General features: G+C 43.4%; 1 protein-coding gene across 5 annotated transcripts in view; it reads right to left on the bottom strand.

The window, feature by feature from the left end:
* nphs1 (NPHS1 adhesion molecule, nephrin) overlaps window positions 1–23,229 on the bottom strand; it is a 62,672-nt gene that overhangs the window by 14,989 nt on the left and 24,454 nt on the right. For all 5 annotated transcript variants that reach the window (XM_045718653.2, XM_045718656.2, XM_082975455.1 and 2 more), the window contains exons 8-15: window positions 21,406–21,530; window positions 20,610–20,781; window positions 17,277–17,434; window positions 12,099–12,240; window positions 11,623–11,747; window positions 11,323–11,491; window positions 10,927–11,056; window positions 9,635–9,807 (exon numbers count right to left, since the gene is read on the bottom strand). In XM_045718653.2, coding sequence (XP_045574609.2) covers window positions 9,635–9,807; window positions 10,927–11,056; window positions 11,323–11,491; window positions 11,623–11,747; window positions 12,099–12,240; window positions 17,277–17,434; window positions 20,610–20,781; window positions 21,406–21,530 — 1,194 coding nt within the window. The remainder of the gene's footprint in view (window positions 1–9,634; window positions 9,808–10,926; window positions 11,057–11,322; window positions 11,492–11,622; window positions 11,748–12,098; window positions 12,241–17,276; window positions 17,435–20,609; window positions 20,782–21,405; window positions 21,531–23,229) is intronic.

Below are 23,229 nucleotides of genomic sequence, written 5' to 3' on the forward strand. Positions count from 1 at the left end.
TTATTAGTCTGCAGCTAAGTAAATTATATCATCGAACACGAAGACCAACGAAACCACCATTCTATGACGACATTAATGAATGTCGCTCTGAAAGATCCATTCTAACCGAGAGAGAGAGAGAGAACGCGGACAAAACTCCCCAACAGAACTACTCTCCAACAAGAATCAGAACGACACACTGAGCGTAAATATATATATTGATTGCAATTGTTCCCGAATGAGTGAGCCTTCAATTATCAATTGTTAATGAACTCTGTGTAAACTTCTCAGCTGACCATTTATGACCCATTGTTCAACAGGCCGACCAGCCTGTTTAGCCCACAAGGGCACATTCCGATACCAATCCTTTGTTGACGATAATTACTGTTTGTATGTTTTTCTGTTAATTACTTAGTGTAGTAAATAAATGATTTTAAGACAATTGATGTATGGATGATTTTAGTAAAGACTGGGTTCGTGCAGATACAACAATTTACGACGTTTTGGAATGAGACTGGACTAGAGGTAAATACCCCATTTAAACTTAGAAGATAATCGACCTATACTATAATAGAATATAATATTATAGTACAGGAAAGTTATATTAGGAAAATTATAGCTTTGTAATCTGAATATTCTCCTTGGTGCCCCGACCTCCTAGTTAATTACAAGTAAACGATTAATCAGTTTAATCGCGTGATAATAATTACAGGGAGCTAATTGATAAACATATCTTCCGTTTAATGGTACCCCCAAAGACACGACATATTGGTGCCCCCGTATGAGGACTCAAACTAAAACGCACGTTGGTTCAATTTGATAATACATTTGGAGCCCCCGTGCGAGGAATCTAAGATAGAATTGGACTTTGCTGTGAAATTCTATATATCAATTGTGCAAACAGAATTGTACAAACAGCCTGCTATGTAAACAAAGTGATTGTGCATTTTCCATTGAGAGAAGCTATTTAGAATAGCTCCGGTCTTATGTCGATAGCAGTGAGGATTAAATTCCAGATTTAGTCCGTTAGGCCAAACGGTACTATTTCTGTCGGTAAATATTAACTTCTAGAGTAAGGTTAGAAATTAGAGGTTAGCTGTCCGGGAACCGAGCCGAGTGGTTTGCCTACCGTACTAGGACTGTGGGCAGACCGTATACGTATTTTTAGTTAGGTACCGTGTCGCTCCGGTCAACATAAACCCTAGCAGAGTATGCTGAATGGGGTTAAGGTGAGACGTCACTAGAAAACCCACCCTTTCCATAAGGGAAAGGATCCTATTTTGGTGCTTGGAAGGATACTCCTGAACCAAGTAGCAATAGCTTAGCATTACGGGTAAGCTAACAGAGAGGGAACATTTTACCCCCACCGTAACACGTTTAAAATTTCTCCGCTAGCGCGACGGAAGTCCGACCTTTGTACTTCCGTTTAAATTTCAGCATTCTGCACCCTGGTGGTGAAGAATTGCCAGTACATCTCTAGGGGAAATTCAAACGGGGAGCACGTCTCGTTCAATTTAACTAACAAGTGAAATTGCCAGATTTACCTTTTCAAGTGGATCTTTCAAATAATATCCAAAATTGATTGGGCGTCTACAATGAGACATGATTAACTTTTTCCAAACTTAACTTAGATGAAGCAATGCTCTCAGGTTAATTGAAAGTTAATTCCCAGATAGCCTATACAGGTTTGATATATCATAAATAGATTAATTAGTCAAATCTGCTTTAGCAAGGCACAGTCAGTAAAACCCCTTTACGGACGTTCAGCCCCAGGGAGGTGCGTACCCTAGTGGTGAAGGGTCCCAACATTTGAACTACGGTTTACACTTATGATATCCAATCAATGGAGATTGTATGGATTATCGTCTCATTCAATTTATTTAGTTAAATTGTCGAACATACCTTTCTAGGTTCTTCCAATTAAATGAGACAACTTAAACTTTGCATATTAACCTGGATGAAGCAACCTCTCAGGTAATTCAAGTTTAATACCCAGATAGCCTACCCAGGTAGGACTAATCATTGGCATTGATTAATTCAATTTGCTTTTGCAAATTCATTCACGTCCAACTTCCACAGTACTGTACAGTACTGATGGTTCATTAACGTCTATAAATAGATTAAAATCGTCTTTGCAGTTTTCCACATTCCAAAACCAAATTTTGAAAAATTAGGAAAAACAATTTTTTCCTTTCAAATGTTCTAATAATGTGCAAGCTATCAGAGGGGGTGGTTCCCACTCGCCCGCTAATTAGTGAACCTCCACCCGTAAATGGATTGATCTCTGACCTCAGCAGCGATAACAACCCTAATTATGCCATTAGTGGAAAAACAGACAACAATGTTTACGAGGCGCAGGCCTCGTAAAGGTTCTCTCCAGTCTAGCTCTGATGTCTTGCCATCCGAGATTGCCATCTGTCCAATACCGCAGTGCACAGCTGAAGCACGAGCAGGTAACGGTAGACATAAAGGGACAGGTGGAGAGAACCGGGAAACCAATGACAAATGCAGAAAAAGGAAAAATTCTGCTAGCTATGGAACTGCGTTCGAAAACTGAACAATTAAATGTAATTGCAAAAACGTATGACGATGAACAAGCACAAGCTCTTCAACAAAATCGTTTTCTACAGGAACAACTCGATTTAGCCAAAACTAAATACGATGATGTCCATGCCAAACTAGATAAATCTGAAGAGTTATCTACAAACAGGAGCGCTCAACTTGACAACATGCATGCTGTTTTGTTGAATGTTACTCAAAATAACACGGTGCTCCTCAAAGCGCTGCAGACAAAAGACGATCAGTTAATGAACACAATGACAAAGTTGGATGATAAATCAGCAGAACTTATTGAAGTCGCTGACCAAATGAATGATGAGAGAACTCAGGTGATGAGGTTGGAAATATTGATTTCTAAGCAAGCAGAGGAAATCTCATCACTGAATCTCTCGCTCCGTACCTCTATCTGCAAACCATGACAGATAAGTTTGAGACCGAAAGGAGCAGGTGTGACACTCACGTGTCCAAAATCAGTACTCCAAGCGCTCAAGTGAACTCTGCAATGCAGCAGAATTCCACCCTTAGGTACCATCTGGAGGAAATCCAGAATGGTCACGCTCTACAGCGCGACTTCCCATCCAAGCAACCGGAGCACTGTACTCACAGGAGTGAAGACAATAGGTTTCAGACCTTGCCTCCCTCATGTGTCCCTCAGTCTTCTCCTCTTGGCCCTTCGGCACTGAGTAATATGGCGCCTCTTGGCCAACAACAACAAGGCTTGGCTTCTTCTCTTGGCCTTTCAGCCCCAATTTCTCCACAGGATGAAGCCAACACTCTCCGCCCGCTTGGCGCAGAATACCTTGACAAACTCGTCAAGAATTTCCCCACCTTTGACCCCGTTCCAGGTCAGCCAAACGACACTGAGACGTTCCTAGCTGACATAGAGGACGCGTTGGGTGGCTACCCGAACGCTACGGGTTCTGACAGGGTTTACCTGTTGAAGCGAACGTCGAATAGACACGTGACGAGGTTCATTCGTCTACAACAGCAACACGTGCTAAATGACTATGCTAAACTTGCCACAGCTTTGAAATTAGAATTCAGTGGTTCTGCGACTCGCAAACACGATAGCTCACTGGCTAACACCGTCAAACAAGCTCGGAACGAACACCCACAAGCTTTCTATCATAGGCTTCGTTCAGCTTACTTTGGCCTACTCACAGAAACAGGAATGGAAGAGCTGTTACCATTCAAACAAATGTTTCTGTCGAACATGTATCCCACCTTCATTACCTACTTGGGCCCTGCAGCCCACGTTGGCTTGCCTATCTTACAACTCAGAGAGCTTGCAAGCACAGCTTTTGAGGCATCAAAAGTTCACAACGCTAAGAGCCCTGACCACTCAGTTTTGAAGTTTAACCAGGAGCACTCACTCCAGTTAGAGGGTGCATTATCAGGTATTGGAGCGTCTAGAGATGACGCACAACAACAGTTTCTACCACGAAACCATGATTCCAATAACCTCCGCGGTCGAAATAACTGTAAAGTACGTAGCCATCAACATGACTACCGCTACAATCGACCCGTTCGCTACGTTCCTGCACCCAACCCACAAAAAGTGTCAGAGCACAAGGGTAACAAAGGGTTGAAGGACGACCAAAACGTAGACCAATGTTCTCCAGAAGTCCCACTACGGGAAGAACTTAAGCGAGAACAATTTGAGAAAAGGGTAAAAGACAAGTCACAAGGACTAGACAGGGAATTACCGGACACCAGGTCCGCAGGAATTAACACCCATAGCATGGACGTTAAAGTTCAAATTTCTCCCGCTCTCATTCAAGACCCTATCCAGGGCCCGCTTGATCAAGAAACAAGCCCCCGGGCTCTGTCTATAGACTCTGATACAAAAGTTGCGAAGAAAAAGGTCAAACGCTTCGTTAAAGCCAAGCCCACTCAAAATCAGAAAAGTAAATCTGCTTCCATCTTGAACAGACATGGCACATCACGTCGTTGCGAACGACCACTCCACTTTGTGGGGAATATGTCCACTAACCACGAATCTAAACGGCCATACCTGGAAACAGTCCTGGAGGACTGCTTAGCTTGTCATGCGCTACTTGATTCGGGTGCGACAATATCACTCATCTCTCAAACATTGTTTGATGATCTCAAAAGGGCTTTGAAGCCAACTAAACGTTGGTTAAAAGTGGAACGATGCGACACTAAACTTCGAGGGGTCACTCAGACTACCTCGCCTCTCACATTGAGAGTCATGCTGAAACTACACTTCCAGGACGTATCGCTCGTTCACCCTGTGTATGTTACCAGCCTCGAAACTGTAACCCTGCAACATGGAGCAGACTTGATGGATCGGTTACTCCCATTGATGGATTGGAAAACCAACCAGGTATGGTCACAGGCCACAGTGCCTTCTCCACTGACCACACCGTCTCCCCTTAACGCTAGCTGCAATGCAGTCCTTCACGAGGGGTATCTGTCGAAAGCACCCCTTGAGAAAAAGACGTTTAGAAACCTCTTGGTACAAAATCCGATCCATGGAGATAGTACGATATCTCGACACATTCCATCAGCCAACCTGATTGACCATTCTTTTCATGATTTCGAGCCAGCTGTCTCTGTGAATAAGCAACTTCCCTCCTCCTTGCAGTCATGTAATACGGTAGTTGAGATGAACTTTTCTTTCCCTTTGGACACTTCCGCAAGCACTGCGGCCGTCCCAGCAAGAAAAACATTGATGCGCAGAGTATACTCTGCTTCCGATGATACACCTTCCGCTTTGTTGGGGACTGTCGGCCCTGACAATGACACTAATGGCGTCAGTCCAGCAACTGACCCGATGACTCCCACTTGTGAAGCACTTTGCGATATCACAGACCGATATCCTCGTCTCAGTTCACAGGTAATGAAGAGGTTGCCACACGCGGACGCGGTGGTGACTGACATGCCTCGACAGCGACTGAGCGTTTTGAAGCACAAACACCAGGAGATTTGGTTGAAAGGTTACAGCCACTCTCATAAAAACGCGGCCGCTGACAACTCGTACATAGGGTCCGACCTTTTCATTTGCGCATCGGACACCAACACCACCCGCTGGTGGGGGGGTCCCGAGGCACAAAGGGGGGGAATAGTAGCCCAGACCCATGATGAGCCTCATCGAGGCCTGTGGGGGGGTCGAGACTACGGAAAACACCGTACGAGGCCGCCAGAGAATAAATCAAATCTAGTTGTAAACTCTCCTATGAGAACAGTGAGGAGCAGACAGGCCCCTAGACGGGGATTATCTTAGAAGACATCTAAGATAGTACTGAGGTGTACCACACTGGTCGTAAAGGAAGTCCAGTGGACTTGTCTACCTCCAAAACTAATGGCATCAATAATCATTCTTTGCCATGCGTAGGTTCAACTACAATACAACTAATAAAATACTCCAATCATGTGTTCCGGTAGATAATATTTCAGAATAAATCGGTAGGATAACTGGTCCCCTTGAGTACCAGTACCAATACCAGCTACAATCAGTAAGAAGGTTAGAGACTTAACAAATCAAATTACCATTGACAACAGCGACATAGGAGTCACTCAGAGTGCAACACGTGGAGGGGAATCTCCAGTGCACTCTTCCAATGGTTAACACACATGTCACTAATAAATAGGACCCTCCATTCAGGAATAAAATTATTAGAAGTCATGAACCATGATCACACCACCTATGACTGGTCCAATACTTAAAGAGTACTTCCGTCGTGAGGTTAGCTCCTCCGTGGATAACATAGCTATGAAATAGACTTCATACCTATCGCCACTACAATAGTGGAAGACAGTGACTTGTAGAAAACTACTACAGACTCCCTTGACACCAATTCTGACTGACCTCCAGGCATTGACCTGAAAATTACCTGATTACGTCAGACTCATTCTGAACAAGTTGTAATCTGCCCGGATACTTGGTTTTCTTCCCTTGACATGCGCGCTTGTGTAAGCATAAACGCACATGCACAACGGAACATCCAATTAGGATTTATGCTAGGACCACTTAAGGGCCCAAGCAATATACCAGCCTTAGTAAAGTTGAACATTTACTTCTAGGCCTTTGACACTACAGCACTCACCAGTTTTCTTCCCAGAAGTCCGTAGGTCATACCTGTAGACTGCCCAAAACTAGTGCATTACAGCTGTAGACTTATCATATAGTTATCAACTTAGGATAGCGCCTAAGCAACACACCAAGTAGGAAAACCCTAGATATGGCATTAGAGACAATGCCATGATAATCATTTTGCCAGAACATTGGACGTATATAGAATACAGTCCAATTAGATGATATTTTTTGTGTGAACTATATTTTGTATATTTTTGTTTTGTTTATGCTTTCATTCCTTTTCGGTTCAGTTCCTTTGACACTTAGGAAGTGATAGAGCCATAAACAAAGTCCCCATACAACCATCACTTAGTGCCACAACGCCGCTCATTGGGGAATGAATGTAATTATATATATTTCATGAGTGTGTGTGCGTTGTTAACATCTGCCTAAGTTACTGCCCAGATCTTCCAGTCTGGACGACAGGTCCGGAACGGCGACCCCAAATCCGGACACTCACAGCCTATCCTTGTGGCGGCATGCCCGCTGTCAGAGAGACTACCAAGGTAAACCACCAGAGGGGGGGACCGCAACGGCGATCACCAACCAGGACATCCCCTGGCCCTTCCTGGGGTACTTTACAGCTTCCAGGGAACCTACCAAGGTACACCAATTGAGGAGACCGCAACGGCGATCACCAACCGGACATCAACTGCCCATCCTTGTGGTGGACGGCTCCGCTTTCAGAGAGCCTACCAAGTTCAACCACCAGAGAGGACTGCAACGATGATCTACCAATGGGACATCACGTGGTCATGATTTTATGTTGATTTGTAACTTGCAGGATAAACAAGATCCAAACCACCAGGGGGGGTATGTCATGACGTTGGCCTCTTTTGGTACAATTTTGTGATACTCAGAAGAGACAATATAGCCATATTACCATAAAACTGTTTATATAATAGACTCAGTTTAAGACTTGCCTCATATGGGTGTATGGAATGTATTAATAAGGATAAAGCTTTTGTAAGACATTGAGATGCTATGTACTGATGTAATGTGATAGAATTGTATTTCTGTAACCAAATCTAACTCAGTCATAGGCACGCCCCAGGGACATATACAGGACCAGGCGTCATTTGACCAGCCTGTTCGATGGGCACTATAAAACACTCCCTGATTTACATTTCTCCAGACCAGGCCTACACTCTAGGGCCAGAGGTTTGACCATCCAAGTCCTCTACTGAAAGTGAACCATACCACGTGGTTAACTTTTAGACTATTGATACCGACAGAATAAGAACAAGTCTTTGATATTAATTATTAGTCTGCAGCTAAGTAAATTATATCATCGAACACGAAGACCAACGAAACCACCATTCTATGACGACATTAATGAATGTCGCTCTGAAAGATCCATTCTAACCGAGAGAGAGAGAGAGAGAGAGAACGCGGACAAAACTCCCCAACAGAACTACTCTCCAACAAGAATCAGAACGACACACTGAGCGTAAATATATATATTGATTGCAATTGTTCCCGAATGAGTGAGCCTTCAATTGTCAATTGTTAATGAACTCTGTGTAAACTTCTCAGCTGACCATTTATGACCCATTGTTCAACAGGACGACCAGCCTGTTTAGCCCACAAGGGCACATTCCGATACCAATCCTTTGTTGACGATAATTACTGTTTGTATGTTTTTCTGTTAATTACTTAGTGTAGTAAATAAATGATTTTAAGACAATTGATGTATGGATGATTTTAGTAAAGACTGGGTTCGTGCAGATACAACAATTTACGACGTTTTGGAATGAGACTGGACTAGAGGTAAATACCCCATTTAAACTTACAAGATAATCGACCTATACTATAATAGAATAGAATATTATAGTACAGGAAAGTTATATTAGGAAAATTATAGCTTTGTAATCTGAATATTCTCCGTGGTGCCCCGACCTCCTAGTTAATTACAAGTAAACGATTAATCAGTTTAATCGCGTGATAATAATTACAGGGAGCTAATTGATAAACATATCTTCCGTTTAATGGTACCCCCAAAGACACGACAACACACACACACACACACACACCACACACACACACACACACACACACACACACACACACACACAAAGGGAGAAAAACGGACACAAAGAAACCATATCAGCCATGAAAGGCGACAGCAGTGCAAATGAAAGAATAACCTGTAGAGAAGCGGTGTACACCAATATCACAAAAATACTGAATTCACACAGGAGGCCGGGGTGAGAGGGAGGGAGAGAGAGAGGTAGGGAGAGAACGAGGGTGGGAGGGAGGTTCGGGAGGTTCGGGAGAGAGGCAAGGAGAGGGACAGGCATTAAAACAGCGAGTGACAGTAGTGTTGTCCAACAGCAGCTGCACACAAACACACAGTGACATTCCTTCATGCTCGCACGGAGCAGCAGGCTTTGAAGAGCTGGCTGCTTACAGCCTGCGAAACAGCATCAAAGAATAACATGGCTGTGCTGCAAAGCACACACACAATTAGAAGAACACTGCCGTAGAGCCTGACTAAACCACAGTCACAACAAAGGAATACAGTAACACTCACTCATACACGCAGACACACACACATATATACACACACACACACACACACACACACCACACACACACACACACACACACACACACACACACACACACACACACACACACACACACACACACACTCACACGCACAAACACAGAGAACATCACAAACACACACAAACAAAACTGCCTTCCATGCACACTATCGTGTCACATTACCATCATGCTTCAAGCCTCACACACAGCAGCACAGACTTTCTTTTTCTCCTACTCATAACTGTGCACACATTTTCAATACTTTATTTGGATCCCCAGTGAAACAAATGAAGTATTCACAGTGAAAAAAAATTCATATTCACAGTGAAACAACTAAAGTATTCAAAAGCTCTGTATAACACACAGAGAGAAATAGACACATGTATACAACCCACCCACTCACTCACCCACCCACCCACCCACCCACCCACACTCTTCACCACTCACAGAGGACGTTGAGCTTGTAGAAGGTGTTGACTCCCTCAGACAGCAGAGAGCTGTAGGCCTGACAGGTGATCCTCTGGCCATGGTGCTGGGAGGACAGGGGGAGGGACAGGGTACTGCGTACTGATACGCCCCCAAACGTTGTGTTCTTAGGAGGCAGATCCACCCCTTTCAGCCTGGGAGAGGGAGAGATGAGAGGAGAACATTTGGCGGGTTTATTTTGAACATTCGATAAATCCGTGGCCGGGTTGCAGTTTTAATTAATAAAATAACAACTTCACAATTTTTTCTGTGCTTTGACAGTTGATTCATTTATTCTGTAGTGTGTGTGTGCCATCAGAGCGGAACTGAGACAGGCTGCTTGCACAGAATGCTCACAGTGGTGCTGAGGAAAACGTCAGAGAATGATAGAGGCCTCTAGTGGCCAAATGGCCATTTTATCATGGGCAGCGTCAGTGAGGGCTTCCACCATGCTTCCTTCATTTTAAAGTAGTCAAAGTATTCAACTGGGTGGGGATTTCCTATGGGTTGTAGCCTCGGTGGCGGTGCCCATGCTGTCACAGATGTTATAATGGCACAGATATAAAGATTAGCCCTCTATTTATTTACTATCTTGTAAAACGCATTATCCTCTCCTGCTTTCCCACTTCTTGCTCTTCCCCTCATGTGACTTTCACTCAGTACTCACCGATCTTACCTGGGCTAGCTAGCTAGCTAACTAACTTGTACACGTAATGGCAGCGTTTGATAACGCAAGTGTAAAGCCAACTCATGGAAAACAGTTCACAAGTTACAATTATGTTAACAGGATATTGTTGCCTAATTGTTGAAGTTAGCCCATGGATGGATTTTGACTCAGCGTACAAGTTTGTGTTGATGAGGGCAGTCCAAAACAGGCCCCTCATCCAGCAGGTAGAACAAGGCTTTTCAAAACTCAGTGAGGCCTATTGCTTGCTTTTGTCTTTTCAAATGGCTGCACGCAATCACATAATTCTTTCAATAAGCTATGGCATTGGGATAGGCTACTACTGTCTATAGGCCTATATGCCCTAGGCCTACTACTAGTCATAACAATTAAATCAATTGATATGATCTGGCGGTTTGCGGGCGGGTTTGGGTACAAATTACAGGCCGGGTTGCGACAGCTTTCTGTCATGATTGGCGGGTTACGGTGCTGCCGCGGTATTGTGGCAGGTGCGGTTTGCAAAAAATGGACCTGCACAAGACTGTAGTCTAGGGTCTCCATTGACTCCACGGCCCACAGACCGGCTCTGCTTAACCTGCCCTCCCCTCACCTGGTTGGGCCCAGGCTCCAGGAAATGTTGGCCTGGGGGTTGCTGCTCCCAGACAGACAGTCCAGACTGAGGTTTTGGCCCCGACGCAGCTCCTTCTGCTTGGCTATGATTGTCACACTCACTGCAGGGACTGGGGAGGGGTGGAGGGTAGAGGAGAGGGGACAAGACACCACTGTCAACATACTGAGGCTGCTGATTCCGTGTCTTTGTAGCTATATCTAGAATCTACCTATCATCTTGAATTAATTACCTATCATCTTGAATCCACCTATAGTCTTGAATTTACCTATCCTCTTGAATATAGCTAATGCTTTCCTCGTCTATTAGTCAGGTCCATAAAGGCTAGTATTAATCCACTCATGCCCAGAGCCCGGTCTGTCGGTCTTTAAGACTCACACTGGACCATGAGTTTGACGGAAGTGTTGAGGACCATCTTGGCCTTATTGGTGGCATTACAGCGGTAGGTTGCCATGTTGTCACTGGGCTGGAGGCGCACGACCAGTTCTTTGGAGACGCCTTTATCAGAGGGCACCTGTTTGGGGTAGTCTGATAACGCCTTACCATCCTGCGGTGTGGAGAGGAGAGTAGAGAATGGACGACATGGTACTGTACAGACAGAGAGTCTAAGCTGTTACAACTTTTAACAACTTAACCAATCGAAATGTATGTTGTCATACAATACACACATGTACACACCTTGTACCAGTTGAGGGTTCCTTTGGGGCTTCCCCCACTAGAGAAGCAGATGAGGCGTATGATGGTTCCTGATCTCAGAGGAAGCCCTGGGGGAGGGGCTTCTATCCACACTTTCTGAGGAGGGTCTGAGAGGGGAAGGTGGAGGAGGAGAGAGAGATAGGGGTGAAGGGGAGGGAGTACAGAGAGGAAGGGGGGAGAGAGAGAGTGGAGGGGGAGGGAGAGAGAGAGAGAGAGAGAGAGAGAGAGAGAGAGAGGAGGGGGAGGGCGGGAAAGAGAGAGGGGGTTGTGTCTGTATTGTTATAGTTACAGAAAGCACAGATTGAGATTGTTGCAATTGTTACTGTACAATGCATAGTTATGTTCTGGTTATGCAAGGTTCTTTCATGGTTGTACTTGTCATAGTCATTCAATAGAGATTCCCTACAACCATTAGGCTTGTAGGGTTGTTGTTGTCATAGTTCTATCCAGAGACTCACAGAAAACAATGAGGTTGTTGGACTGGCTCTTGGAGAAGCGTGTGCCCTTGTTGAACGTCTCACAGGTGAGGGGCAGCCCATTCTCCTCCCGAGAGACAATATGGGTCAGGTTAGACATGGTTGTCTTCCCCCCGTGTTCTCCCTGGAGACAGGAAAGGACACATGACAACGTCAGGAAGAGACGGGAAGTTCTAGTGTCCCTGAACATTTTCCTTGGAGATACATACACAGTAAGCTGCTCACAGGAAATACAATAATAATACTGTTTTGATGATGGAAATTAGCTTTGTGGCTCTCTAACTCTTGTGCTCTACTTATATTGTGCCTGGTCCCTGATAATAAACAAACAAATAAATCACTTTCATATTCTTCTTCCTGCTCGCAAAACCCGTAATAAATGTAATCAAACCCCCATTTGCTCCTGCATGATGCTAGTGATGTCTGCTTGGCACCCCGGGTTTATCAAGGCTTTTATTGAGATGATTAGTGCAAAAGCCTTTTTCAGAGAGAAACAGACACAAGAAGGAACGCGTTCACAAAGAACCACCACTGATGTGTCAGTCTTTATTAACACTCAGATGTATTCAGGCACATTAAAGCTGGATAGAATGCAGCTGTAAATGCTAGATCAAATGAAAATTATTTCTCCAAATGAACAAAGAGCCGAAATAATGGTTCTCTCAACTCCCGTGTCAGCTTTTATTCACTTTTATCTCATTAACATACTAAAAAGCTGAGAGAAGAATACTGGAACACTTTTTGAGGCTTCACTCAGTGGCAAAGCCTTGTGTAGTATAGACTGAACAGTAGTTCTTTGTTCAGAGCGGAGAGAGAATGAAGAACAGATTTAACGTGGTTAAGGTGGAAACTCTACACGGGGTAGAATAATATGAGTTCTTTCAGAATCAAAGGCGTCTCTCACAGATGCTTGTCATTGGGGGCTCGAGATGTGCAAATCAGACTGCCTGAAGTCTGAATTAAGTATTTTAAGTGTGTATTGACTTCCGAGGTGTAGTTTGAAAGGTAATTTTCAATTCAATTTACAATACGTAAAGAAGCCACAGCAGGCAACCTAAACATGTACCGAAATTACAGAGGGTTATATACACAAAAAGTCAAAGACTTGTTTCCGTTGTGGTCCTCTATTGGTAGGCAAAGGGACTACAAAGGAAATCCCAGCCGCGAGCTGCCCAGGGACGCGAGCCTGCCAGACGAGGTAAATGCCTTTTATGCTCGCTTCGAGGCAAGCAACACTGAAGCATGCATGAGAGCACCAGCTGTTCCGGACAACTGTGTGATCATGCTCTCTGTAGCCGATGTGAGCAAACCTTTAAACAGGTCAACATTCACAAAGCCACTGGGCTAGACGGATTACCAGGACGTGTACTCAAAGCACGCGCAGACAAACTGGCAAGTGTCTTCACTGACATTTTCAACATCTCCCTAACCGAGTATGTAATACCTATATGTTTCAAAGATGCCACCATAGTCCCTGTGCCCAAGACTGGCAGAAACAGTTTTTATCTCAGCCTGGAGTTTGTTCCACTCTAGTGCTCTTGAATCGACATGGCACAAAATCTGTGGCACTGCCTTTCATGGTGTAGGAATGAGAGTCCCTAACAGTAGTAAGAGAGTTCTTTAGACACTGGGGGACTGTACATACACAGTTTCATGGGCCAATCTCAGCTTCAACTGATAGCCACTGTAGTTCACTGAGCTGAGAAGGGCCAACATGGGCCTGAGGGCTAAGATTCAGAATGACCCTTGACATTCTATTCTGAGCTGTCTGTAGCTTGTTCTTGAAGAACATAGGGTAGCTGCTGTACAATGTATTACACACCAAAGTGAGGCTGCACTAATGCTGCTGGAAGTGTTTTCTGGAAGCTTCCTTTATCTAGAAATGTGGATTTTCTGTTGGAAAATTACTTAATTACTTTCTGCCCCATGTGCTCCCCTGTCAGGAACCTGTCTGGTTTAGCTCACTCAAATATTTCCTGAGCTATTTCATGGAAGTAGGTTTATAGTGTATGATGCAGCAGTGGTGGAGTTAGGTATGGGCGACATGGGCAGCCGCCCAGGGCGGCATCTTGCCGGGGGCGGCACAGGGCACCCGCACAAAAAAATTAGGAATGGTGACATTTGCGCGATCAGTTTTCTATTGCTCATTTGCACGTCAAGTCAATGATATCATGTCACCGTGTGGGACTGTGGGTCAATTGACCTTGTCGGAGTCTGTGACCTTATTCTAGCTTGTGAGCTAGGCAGGCTACTGCCTGGGAAGGTCTCCCACTCAGAAGTATGAGATGGGGAGGGGGGCGGGTATAGGTTGACCTCAAGTCTCCCCACTGGAAGCCCGAGGTAGGGGGAGCAGTGGAATCTATCAAATAGTGCACCTCTAACTTTGTACAGTACTAATGCAATTAGTAAAATCAGTTACACTACGAAATGCTACCAAATAAACCACAATTCATTCATAATACTGTGAATATATAGTTTCACAGACATATTGTTGCTTTTTTGGGGGGGTTGTGCGAAATTGTTAAGAATAATATAAAACCAGTCTGCACACCACCAAGGTGAATTGGTTTAGTCTTGACTCTTGGTTGACAGTGTTGGGGGATGGGTAATGTATTGATGCTCGAGTGCCAAATCAACACAAATGGATAAGAAAAGGTCTAAGAGATCAGGTGCCCAGTTTAGGAAAAAGAGGAAAGAAGAAGAGGAGAAACGCGCAAAAGATAAAGGTATGCAGCTATGTCATCTCTTTATGAGTATAATATTATGCATGTAATGAAATAGGCTAGTGTTATGTTTGTTAGCATACTGTATGTTGCTATGTTACTTGCTATGCTATTACACATAGGGCGACAATATTCAGTTTTCTGTCCAACTAACTTACATAACGTTGGATATAAGTTCACACAGTTTCATCATGATAATGTGTGTAGCCTGCAGCAAAACGATTACAACCTAACTAGCCCATAATTGATTTGGTTAACTTTCATTGAGGTGACATCATAAAGGTTTTCTGTGATTGTACTTACTAGGTCCTGAGCTCAGTAGGGGGAATGTCCAATGCTGTAGGCTAACTTAAAATACGTCTATATTATGCTGATATTTTGGACTGCTGACTTCACACGACAGTAGTCCAGAACACCAAAACTGCATATTGAGTCTTTTGGGGTGTCTTATGCCTAGAATTAGCCAAGGAGGTTGTATGGTTCAATTGGTTCCTATTCTGAAAATTAATGACATAATGACATGTATATTTAATTGTGCAACAAATGTATTTAGGGTGTCAGACTCATACTGTATTTCAATGCAAATTCAGGGGCCAGCACCCTCTGGCACAGGCCAGGATGAGGAGCTATCCACCTCCTCAGCCACACAGGCCTCTTCAGAAATGATCTCAGAGCCATCCACCTCCTCACCCACACAGGTGTCTTCACAAACGTTGTCTGAGCCTGAGGATGAGGATGAAGACCCATTTGCTTCCACTTCTCCCCACCAGGATTCTTTGGGTGTGTTTGTTTTTTCCTTTTGCAAAGTTTTAAGTTTCCACATTGTAGGTAACAGTGATTATTTTATTATTACTGGATATGTATGTGGGATGTTCCACCACTATAAAAGCTGTGAATCACATCTGTAAACTAATGCCCATGTGCTCTCCATTAGAAATGCCTTTAGCAGCATCCCCACCACATCCTGCTGCTGAGGATGAACCCCTCTCTACAGACCCTGCTGACTGGCCGTCAGTTCTGACTGACAGAATTTGGACACAACTCGTTTGCAGAGGACCAAGTTAGGTACCATCTAATTTTGTTTTCCCAAGGAATGAGTGTGATGAAAGAAGTTGCCACCACCAGTATTTCAGGGAGACCTTGGTGAGTGGTGAAAAAATCCCTAGAAGTTGGTTGGTGTATTCTGAAAGAAACAACAGCCTCTTCTGCTTCTGCTGCAAACTTATTTCTAAGAAGAAAATTAATTTAGCAGGACTGACAGACTGGAAACATATAAGTTATTTTCTGACTTCACACGACACCAGTCCAAAACACCAAAACACCAAAACTGCATGAAAACATGGAAAGAACTGGCAATGAGGATCAAAAAAGGGGAAACAATTGATAAGCATGATGGCACTTATGGAGCCTGAGAGGATAAGTTGGAGAGGGGTTGACACGTCTGACTGCTATTGTGCAGTCTCTGGCAATTAGAAATCTGGCACTAAGGGGAAACACAGAAACACTGTACTCTCCATCAAATGGAAATTTCCTCAAAGAGGTTGAACTGATGGCACAATTTGATCCAGTCATGAAAGAGCACCTTAACTGTGTCCAAAAAAGGACCTCGAGTCACACCACCAGCTACCTTGGCCACCAAATACAGAATGAACTCATTGATTTGTTGAGCAGCAAGGACGTTACAGTAATGGTGAGTGACATCAAGCTGGCAAAATTCTTCTCTATCATTCTAGATTGCACCTCAGATGTCAGCCATACTGAACAGTTGTCTGATGTGATTAGAATTGTGTCACTGAAGGAGGAGCCCCACATAAAGGAACATTTTATGGGGGTTTTGGAGGCAGAGGAGTCCACGGGCCAACATTTGGCATCCCTGATTCTCAAAAGATTAGAGGAGCTAAAAATTCCTTTTGAGGACTGCAGATGAAAGTCTTATGATAATGGGGCCAACAAGAGAGGCGAAAATGAAGGTGTCCAAGCCAGACTCCTGGAAATTAATCCAAGAGCTCTATTGTGCCATGTGGGGTTCACACATTGAACCTGGTTGTGGCTGATGCTGCTTAAAGTTCTGTTGATGCCATGGGTTACTTTGGCATCTTACACAAACTGTACACCTTAATCTCAGCCTCCACACAGCAATGGGCCATCCTGAAAAAACATGTGGACATCACTTTGAAGATGTGGACTGAGACAAGGTGGGAGTAAAGTTAAGCATGTCGAGCCACTGAGGTATCAGGCAGCAGCAGTGAGAGAGGCGCTGATTGAGGTGAGGGATCAAACCAAAGACCCTGTGATGAAGATTGAGGCCCAGGACTTGTCAGAGGAGGTGGGATCATACCGCTTCAGCGCCTTGAGCCAGGGAGCCATACAAGCTTGAACTGCAACTGTGATTCAGTGTGAGAAGAAGTGTGTGTCGAAGTAAATGCAGGTCCTCTACCTCTTCCACATTGACCACGGTGGTGTTGAGTTCCCTGAAGCCCAGCCACCAGCGGATGTGTACAGGCGGGTTACTGGAGGAGGTGTAACAGCACAGGGTCACCTCCTCTCCCTCTCTCGCCTCGAACAACCCCAGCACCATCACCTTCTCTGGCTCAACTGGCACACACACACACACACACACACACACACACACACACACACCACACACACACACACACACACACACACACACACACACACACACACACACACACACACACAGTAAATTCAGTCAATAAAGTGCTCTGTGTCAGGATCAATATTTTATAGAAAGGATGGAAAGACTGGATTTGAAAGTAAAGGAAGAAGTAAAGAAACCATTTCTAATCTATCAACATCACTTTATGAAGTCTTGTCCTCTCCTGAGGACATTACATTACCAAACAAACTCTTTAATCCCCCAACCCTCAGCCACTTTCAGCCCATCCCACCTATCACCATAGACCGCCATCGTTTGGTTTCCATGTGCCATATATTTTTCAATTGTGCTGTGATGTTATACAACATTTTTTTATTTTTCTAATCGTATATTATCCACAGATTGTGAGCTAAAGATGAAAACCTTTCCAACGAGTATTATTATAGTGTTTATTGACTGGCTATGGCTTTCCAGTTTGCCCAACACTGCTATTTGGAAGGTTAATTTTAAGTGCATGTTGTGATTTTTTAACCATTCCTGAACCTGTGACCAGAAACAAGTTACATAGGGGCAATACCAGAATAAATTATCTATTGATTCTGTCTCTTCACAAAAAAATCTACAGAGCTGAGACTGTTCTGTGGCCCATATATATAGCATTCTGTTGGTGGCAAGAATTTTACATAATCATTTAAATTGAAAAACTCTAAGGGTTGAGTTAAGTATAGTTTTTCGTACCAGTTCATTAACCATGTGCCATGGAATCGGTACATCGAAAATCTCCTCCCATTTATTTTGCAACCTATATGGTGCAGCTGTCAACATTTTTGTCCTCAGATGAAACTGGTATATTTTTCTATTTATGCCAGTTCCTTTCAGCCAATTTGTATCTTTAATATATGGCAGGCAAACAAGTTCCCTACCTTCTCCCTTTTCCACTTGCCTCCTCCATTTTTTTGTGGTAGTGCTGCAATCAGTTGGTTGTAAGTTTGGATTGAGCAGATATTCCCATATATTTTTGATAACTGCATATGTGACATAACTCCTCCATTTGTATTCATAATATCATTAATAAATATAACACAATTCTAAATAATTTTTTCGATAAAGAATCGTTTTTTTACTAATTAATATATTTGAGCTTAACCATAACATTTGTTGTAATCTTTTCTGGAGTATAAAACTGAAATTGTAACCAGCTTTGTATGGCTTGTTTAAGAAAGGGAGATACTTTAAACAAAATTTCATTTTCAATTAGTCGGAAATGAGAAGTTGTAATCTGTATGAAGGCAAAAAAAAGCAATTTTGGAGCAAAGTATGAGCTTTTCTTAATAATCTACTGGAGAACCATTTTGGGTATAAGTATAACTTATATATGAGTGAAGCTTTTAGTGAGGTTTAAAGCTTTAATATTTAATAATTTTAACCCCCCAAACTCATATTCATTATATAAATAGGCACGTTTAATTTTGTCTGGCTTAGCATTCCATGTAAAATGAAATATATAAAAAAAAATGAATCATTTGGAGTAGGCAACGCCATTAGTAAGTAAACTGTGATAGGACCAAAGAGTTAATCAATGTAATTTTCCATAAATAGACAACTATTTACCTCTCCATGGTTGCAAAATCTTATCTATTTTTGCTAACTTTCTATTGAAATTAATTGTGGTAAGTTCATTTATATTTTTTGAGATGTGAATACCAAGTATGTCTACTTCACCATCCGCCAATTTTATTGGTAAACTACAAGGTAGTGTAAACACTGTATTTTTTGACGATCCAATACGTAATATGATACACCTGTAATAATTAGGTTTTAATTCAGAGAGGTAGAAAAGTGATCAAGATCTTCAATGAGACTGTGCAGAGATCCAGATTGCGGACTTAAGAAAAAACTAGAGTCATCAGCATACATTGACACTTGTGTTTTTATCCCCTGGATTTCTAACCCCATGATGTTCTTGTTGGATCTAATTTTAATAGCTAGCATTTCAATGACCATAATAAATAGATATGGAGATAACGGACAGCCTTGTTTTACTCCTCTTAAAAGCTCAATACTTTCTGAGAAGTAACCATTGTTTACTATTTTACATCTGGCGTTGCTGTACATCACTTTAACCCATTGTATAAGAGATTCACCAAAATTAAAGTATTTCAGGCATTTATATATAAATTCTAATCATACTTTATCAAACGCCTTTTCAAAGGAGGGATCTTAACTGGCACAAAGGAAGTGCAGCTGAGCAGTTAGCCCTGAGGGGCTGCAGTAAGACAGGCTAATGACTGAGCAGGCAGACATGAATGCATCATGTCATGTATGATTGTACATTATACACGGGACACAGGCAGACATGAGGGCTACACTCATAGACAGACAGTGTGTTAGGCTACACACATGCCTTAGGGCGACGCAGGCATATCCATAACACACCAGTTCGTCTCTCTGCCCTCCAGCTCAAGACTAAACTAAAAGGAGAGAGAGAGCAATAGAAAAAGAGATACATTGATAAAGGGTCTGCAACTCATTTTTGACGTGTATGAGGCGTGAATAGGAATAGCTAGGAGGTAACATGGCTTTTACGTGGGATTGGAGAGGAAGAAGAGAGCGGTTTATCCCGTTAACTGACGCAGCAAGATAACGAGTGATGGCGTGAAGGAAGAGTCGGTGTGATGCGAAGGAACCTTCATTCTCTGTTTGTTTTCCAGTCATGGTAGTAGAGAAATCTCCTATGCAGTGAAGTGAAAATGTATCATTTATTACCTGGCATTATTATCGCCACAGAAAGTGCCGGTTTTATTGCCTTTGGATTGTGCAATGAAGCGATTCAGTTAAATTAGCTCACTGTAAAAGACCAAGCTGGGATTCAAATTAGTTTCTGTGTGAAATATGGGCCCGGGTCATAATTGCCATTAGTTTCATTAATGATATCGATATTAGAATTTGTGTTAATGCAGAATTTGTTTCAGTATTGGAGCTAGGACTAATGTTAATGTAATTGTGATTGGGATGAATGCTATTGAAAATAACTTCAATGATTGGGTTAACAACCATTTGAATAAACACAAACATTCCATTGATTTTGTGTGTCTGTGTGTGTGTGTGTTGTAGCATTCAAGTGCATGTATCTCTTAGCAGTCGGGGACTCACAGAGGACAGTGATCTTGCGGCTGCTGGACAGAGGCACAGGGGTCACCTGGTTGACGCTCTCACAGCGCAGCTCGGCTTGGTTGTCCTGTGGTTTAACCTGCAGGGTCAGGTGGCTGATGGCCCGTCGCGACTCTGTGTCCACCTCCCAGCTGGTGGAAATCACCTCCCCATTCTGATCCACAGGACAGAACTATGAGTTAGTAAGAAGCAGAGGACAGGACGGGGCTAGGAGTTAGTAACAAGCAGAGGGCAGGACAGGGCTAGGAGTTAGTAACAAGCAGAGGACAGGACAGGGCTAGGAGTTAGTAACAAGCAGAGGACAGGACAGGGCTAGGAGTTAGTAACAAGCAGAGGACAGGACAGGGCTAGGAGTTAGTAACAAGAAGAGGACAGGACAGGACAGGGCCAGGAGTTAGTAACAAGCAGAGGACAGGACGGGGCTAGGAGTTATTAACAAGCAGAGGACATGACAGGGCTAGGAGTTAGTAACAAGCAGAGGACAGGACAGGGCTAGGAGTTAGTAACAAGCAAAGGACAGGACAGGGCTAGGAGTTAGTAACAAGCAGAGGACAGGACGGGGCTAGGAGTTAGTAACAAGCAGAGGACAGGATGGGGCTAGGAGTTAGTAACAAGCAGAGGACAGGACGGGGCTATGGGTTATTCACTAACATAATAGGTGACTGACTGGCTGCAGCAGGAAGGGAGTGAGTTCTGAAAGAAAGAGTACAGAAGTAGAAGATGGAGAATACACCAAAAACTACTGATTATAAGCTTTAGCCGAGTGTAGTCTCTGTACCTTGGTCCAGTGTAGGGTGGCCAATGGGTTCCCTCCCTGGGACACACAAACCAGCTTCAACATGGTCCCCCTCTTCACCAGGCCTTCTCTGTCCAGGCCCTGGATTACTGGATGCTGGGGTGGGACTGATGTTGAGAGGGAAAGAGAGAGATGAAACAACATCTTGGGAAAGAACGACAGAAAGTGAATAGAGAGGAAGAGAGGGAGCAATAGAAAGAAAGAGGGAGAGAGAGGGGGAGAGATGAATCATCAGAAACAGAGAAGATGACAGAAAGAGAGGATAGAGAGGGTGAGAAATATGCACTGGGATGAGTGGACACTTGGCTTTATGAGCAAGGGAGCATCCTCTCTATTTGTTGAGACAGGGCCAATAAATCGGCAACATTTATCCTGACTGCAGAGTAAGGGCTCTAGCTCTGATGAAAGCATTAAGTATTAAGGGAGCAGCCGGCTAGATCGACTCCATAAAGCAACATAACAGATGTTTAAACAGTAATAAAGCAACGTTTGGAAATATGAATAAATTACAGCCTTCCTGAATAAAATATACAGCGTAAAATAAATTAAGGGAGGGCCAGCCTTTGTTATTGCTGCAATGAGTTTGGGAGCGCAGGCAGCTGTATGTGGACCCTGGGCCGGCATGACAAATTGCTACCTCACTAACAATCTGGCTGGCTGAAAATGGACACGGTGCTCCAGGCTTTGATGGGCTGGCTTGCTGAGTAAGGACTACTGTTGCGGTGGTCGACGGGTTCTGCTACATTAGCACTTACTGTGGAGGGATGTTGTTTAATACAGAGAGTAGAGAGAGTAAGAGAAAGAGAGAGAGAAAGAGAGAGAGAAAGAGAGAGTGAAAGAGAGAGAGAAAGAGAGAGTGAAAGAGAGAGAGAGTGAAAGAGAGAGAGTGAAAGAGAGAGAGAGTGAAAGAGAGAGAGAGTGAAAGAGAGAGAGAGTGAAAGACAGACAGACAGACAGACAGAAAGAAAGAAAGAAAGAAAGAAAGAAAGAAAGAAAGAAAGAAAGAAAGAAAGAAAGAAAGAAAGAAAGAAAGAAAGAAAGAAAGAAAGAAAGAAAGAAAGAAAAATAAAAAAATAAAAAAGAGGGAGTGAGAGAGAGGAGGTGTAGAAGCATTTCCATTTCTGGGCGGTGGTTAAAGTGTAGGAGATAGAATAGGACAGCGTCTAATGCAGAGGGAGATAGATAGAGACAGTATTTCATATGGATGGCTGTGGATAATATGGCGGGGGTGGAAGGAAAGGAAGTAGAATGGGAATGTTCACCATTGAGTGTCTTCAGTAACAGTAGCATTTAATCAGCAGCTGATTTAGACCTGGGACAGAACCAGGTGGGTGGACTCTAGAACAATCAATTACTGAAATTGTTCTACAAAATGTTGAGGAACAACTAAAACAATAGGCTGGGTTGCCATATTGTTTCAAAGATATACTGTTTGTCCAAACAAGACAAAGGTTAACAAGGAAATGATCCTTTGAGATGTAAAATCACCCACCCCTATTACGTTGTGTACTGTATGTCCTACACTGTAGGAGATGTTATGGTCTCACAGTCCTGACAATTATATTTAGCATCAGTAGAGTTTAGAATTCGGGCTTGAGTTTCATTCCCAGGCTCCTCTGATCAGTATTATCATAGTGTTTCAGTTGGGCTTGAGTTGGAGTTTGGATTGCACTGATGCCAGAGGAATTGACAGAGTTGAGTGGGCTGAATGTGACAGCAGTAGAGACGTTGATGCTTTCATGTCGACCTCTAACACTCTTAGAGCCGACTCTTTTCTCTGTATACATCAATGATGTCGCTCTTACT

Source organism: Salmo salar, chromosome 05 (assembly GCF_965601325.2).
Source record: "Salmo salar chromosome 05, fSalSal1, whole genome shotgun sequence".
NCBI classification, from domain to species: domain Eukaryota; kingdom Metazoa; phylum Chordata; class Actinopteri; order Salmoniformes; family Salmonidae; genus Salmo; species Salmo salar.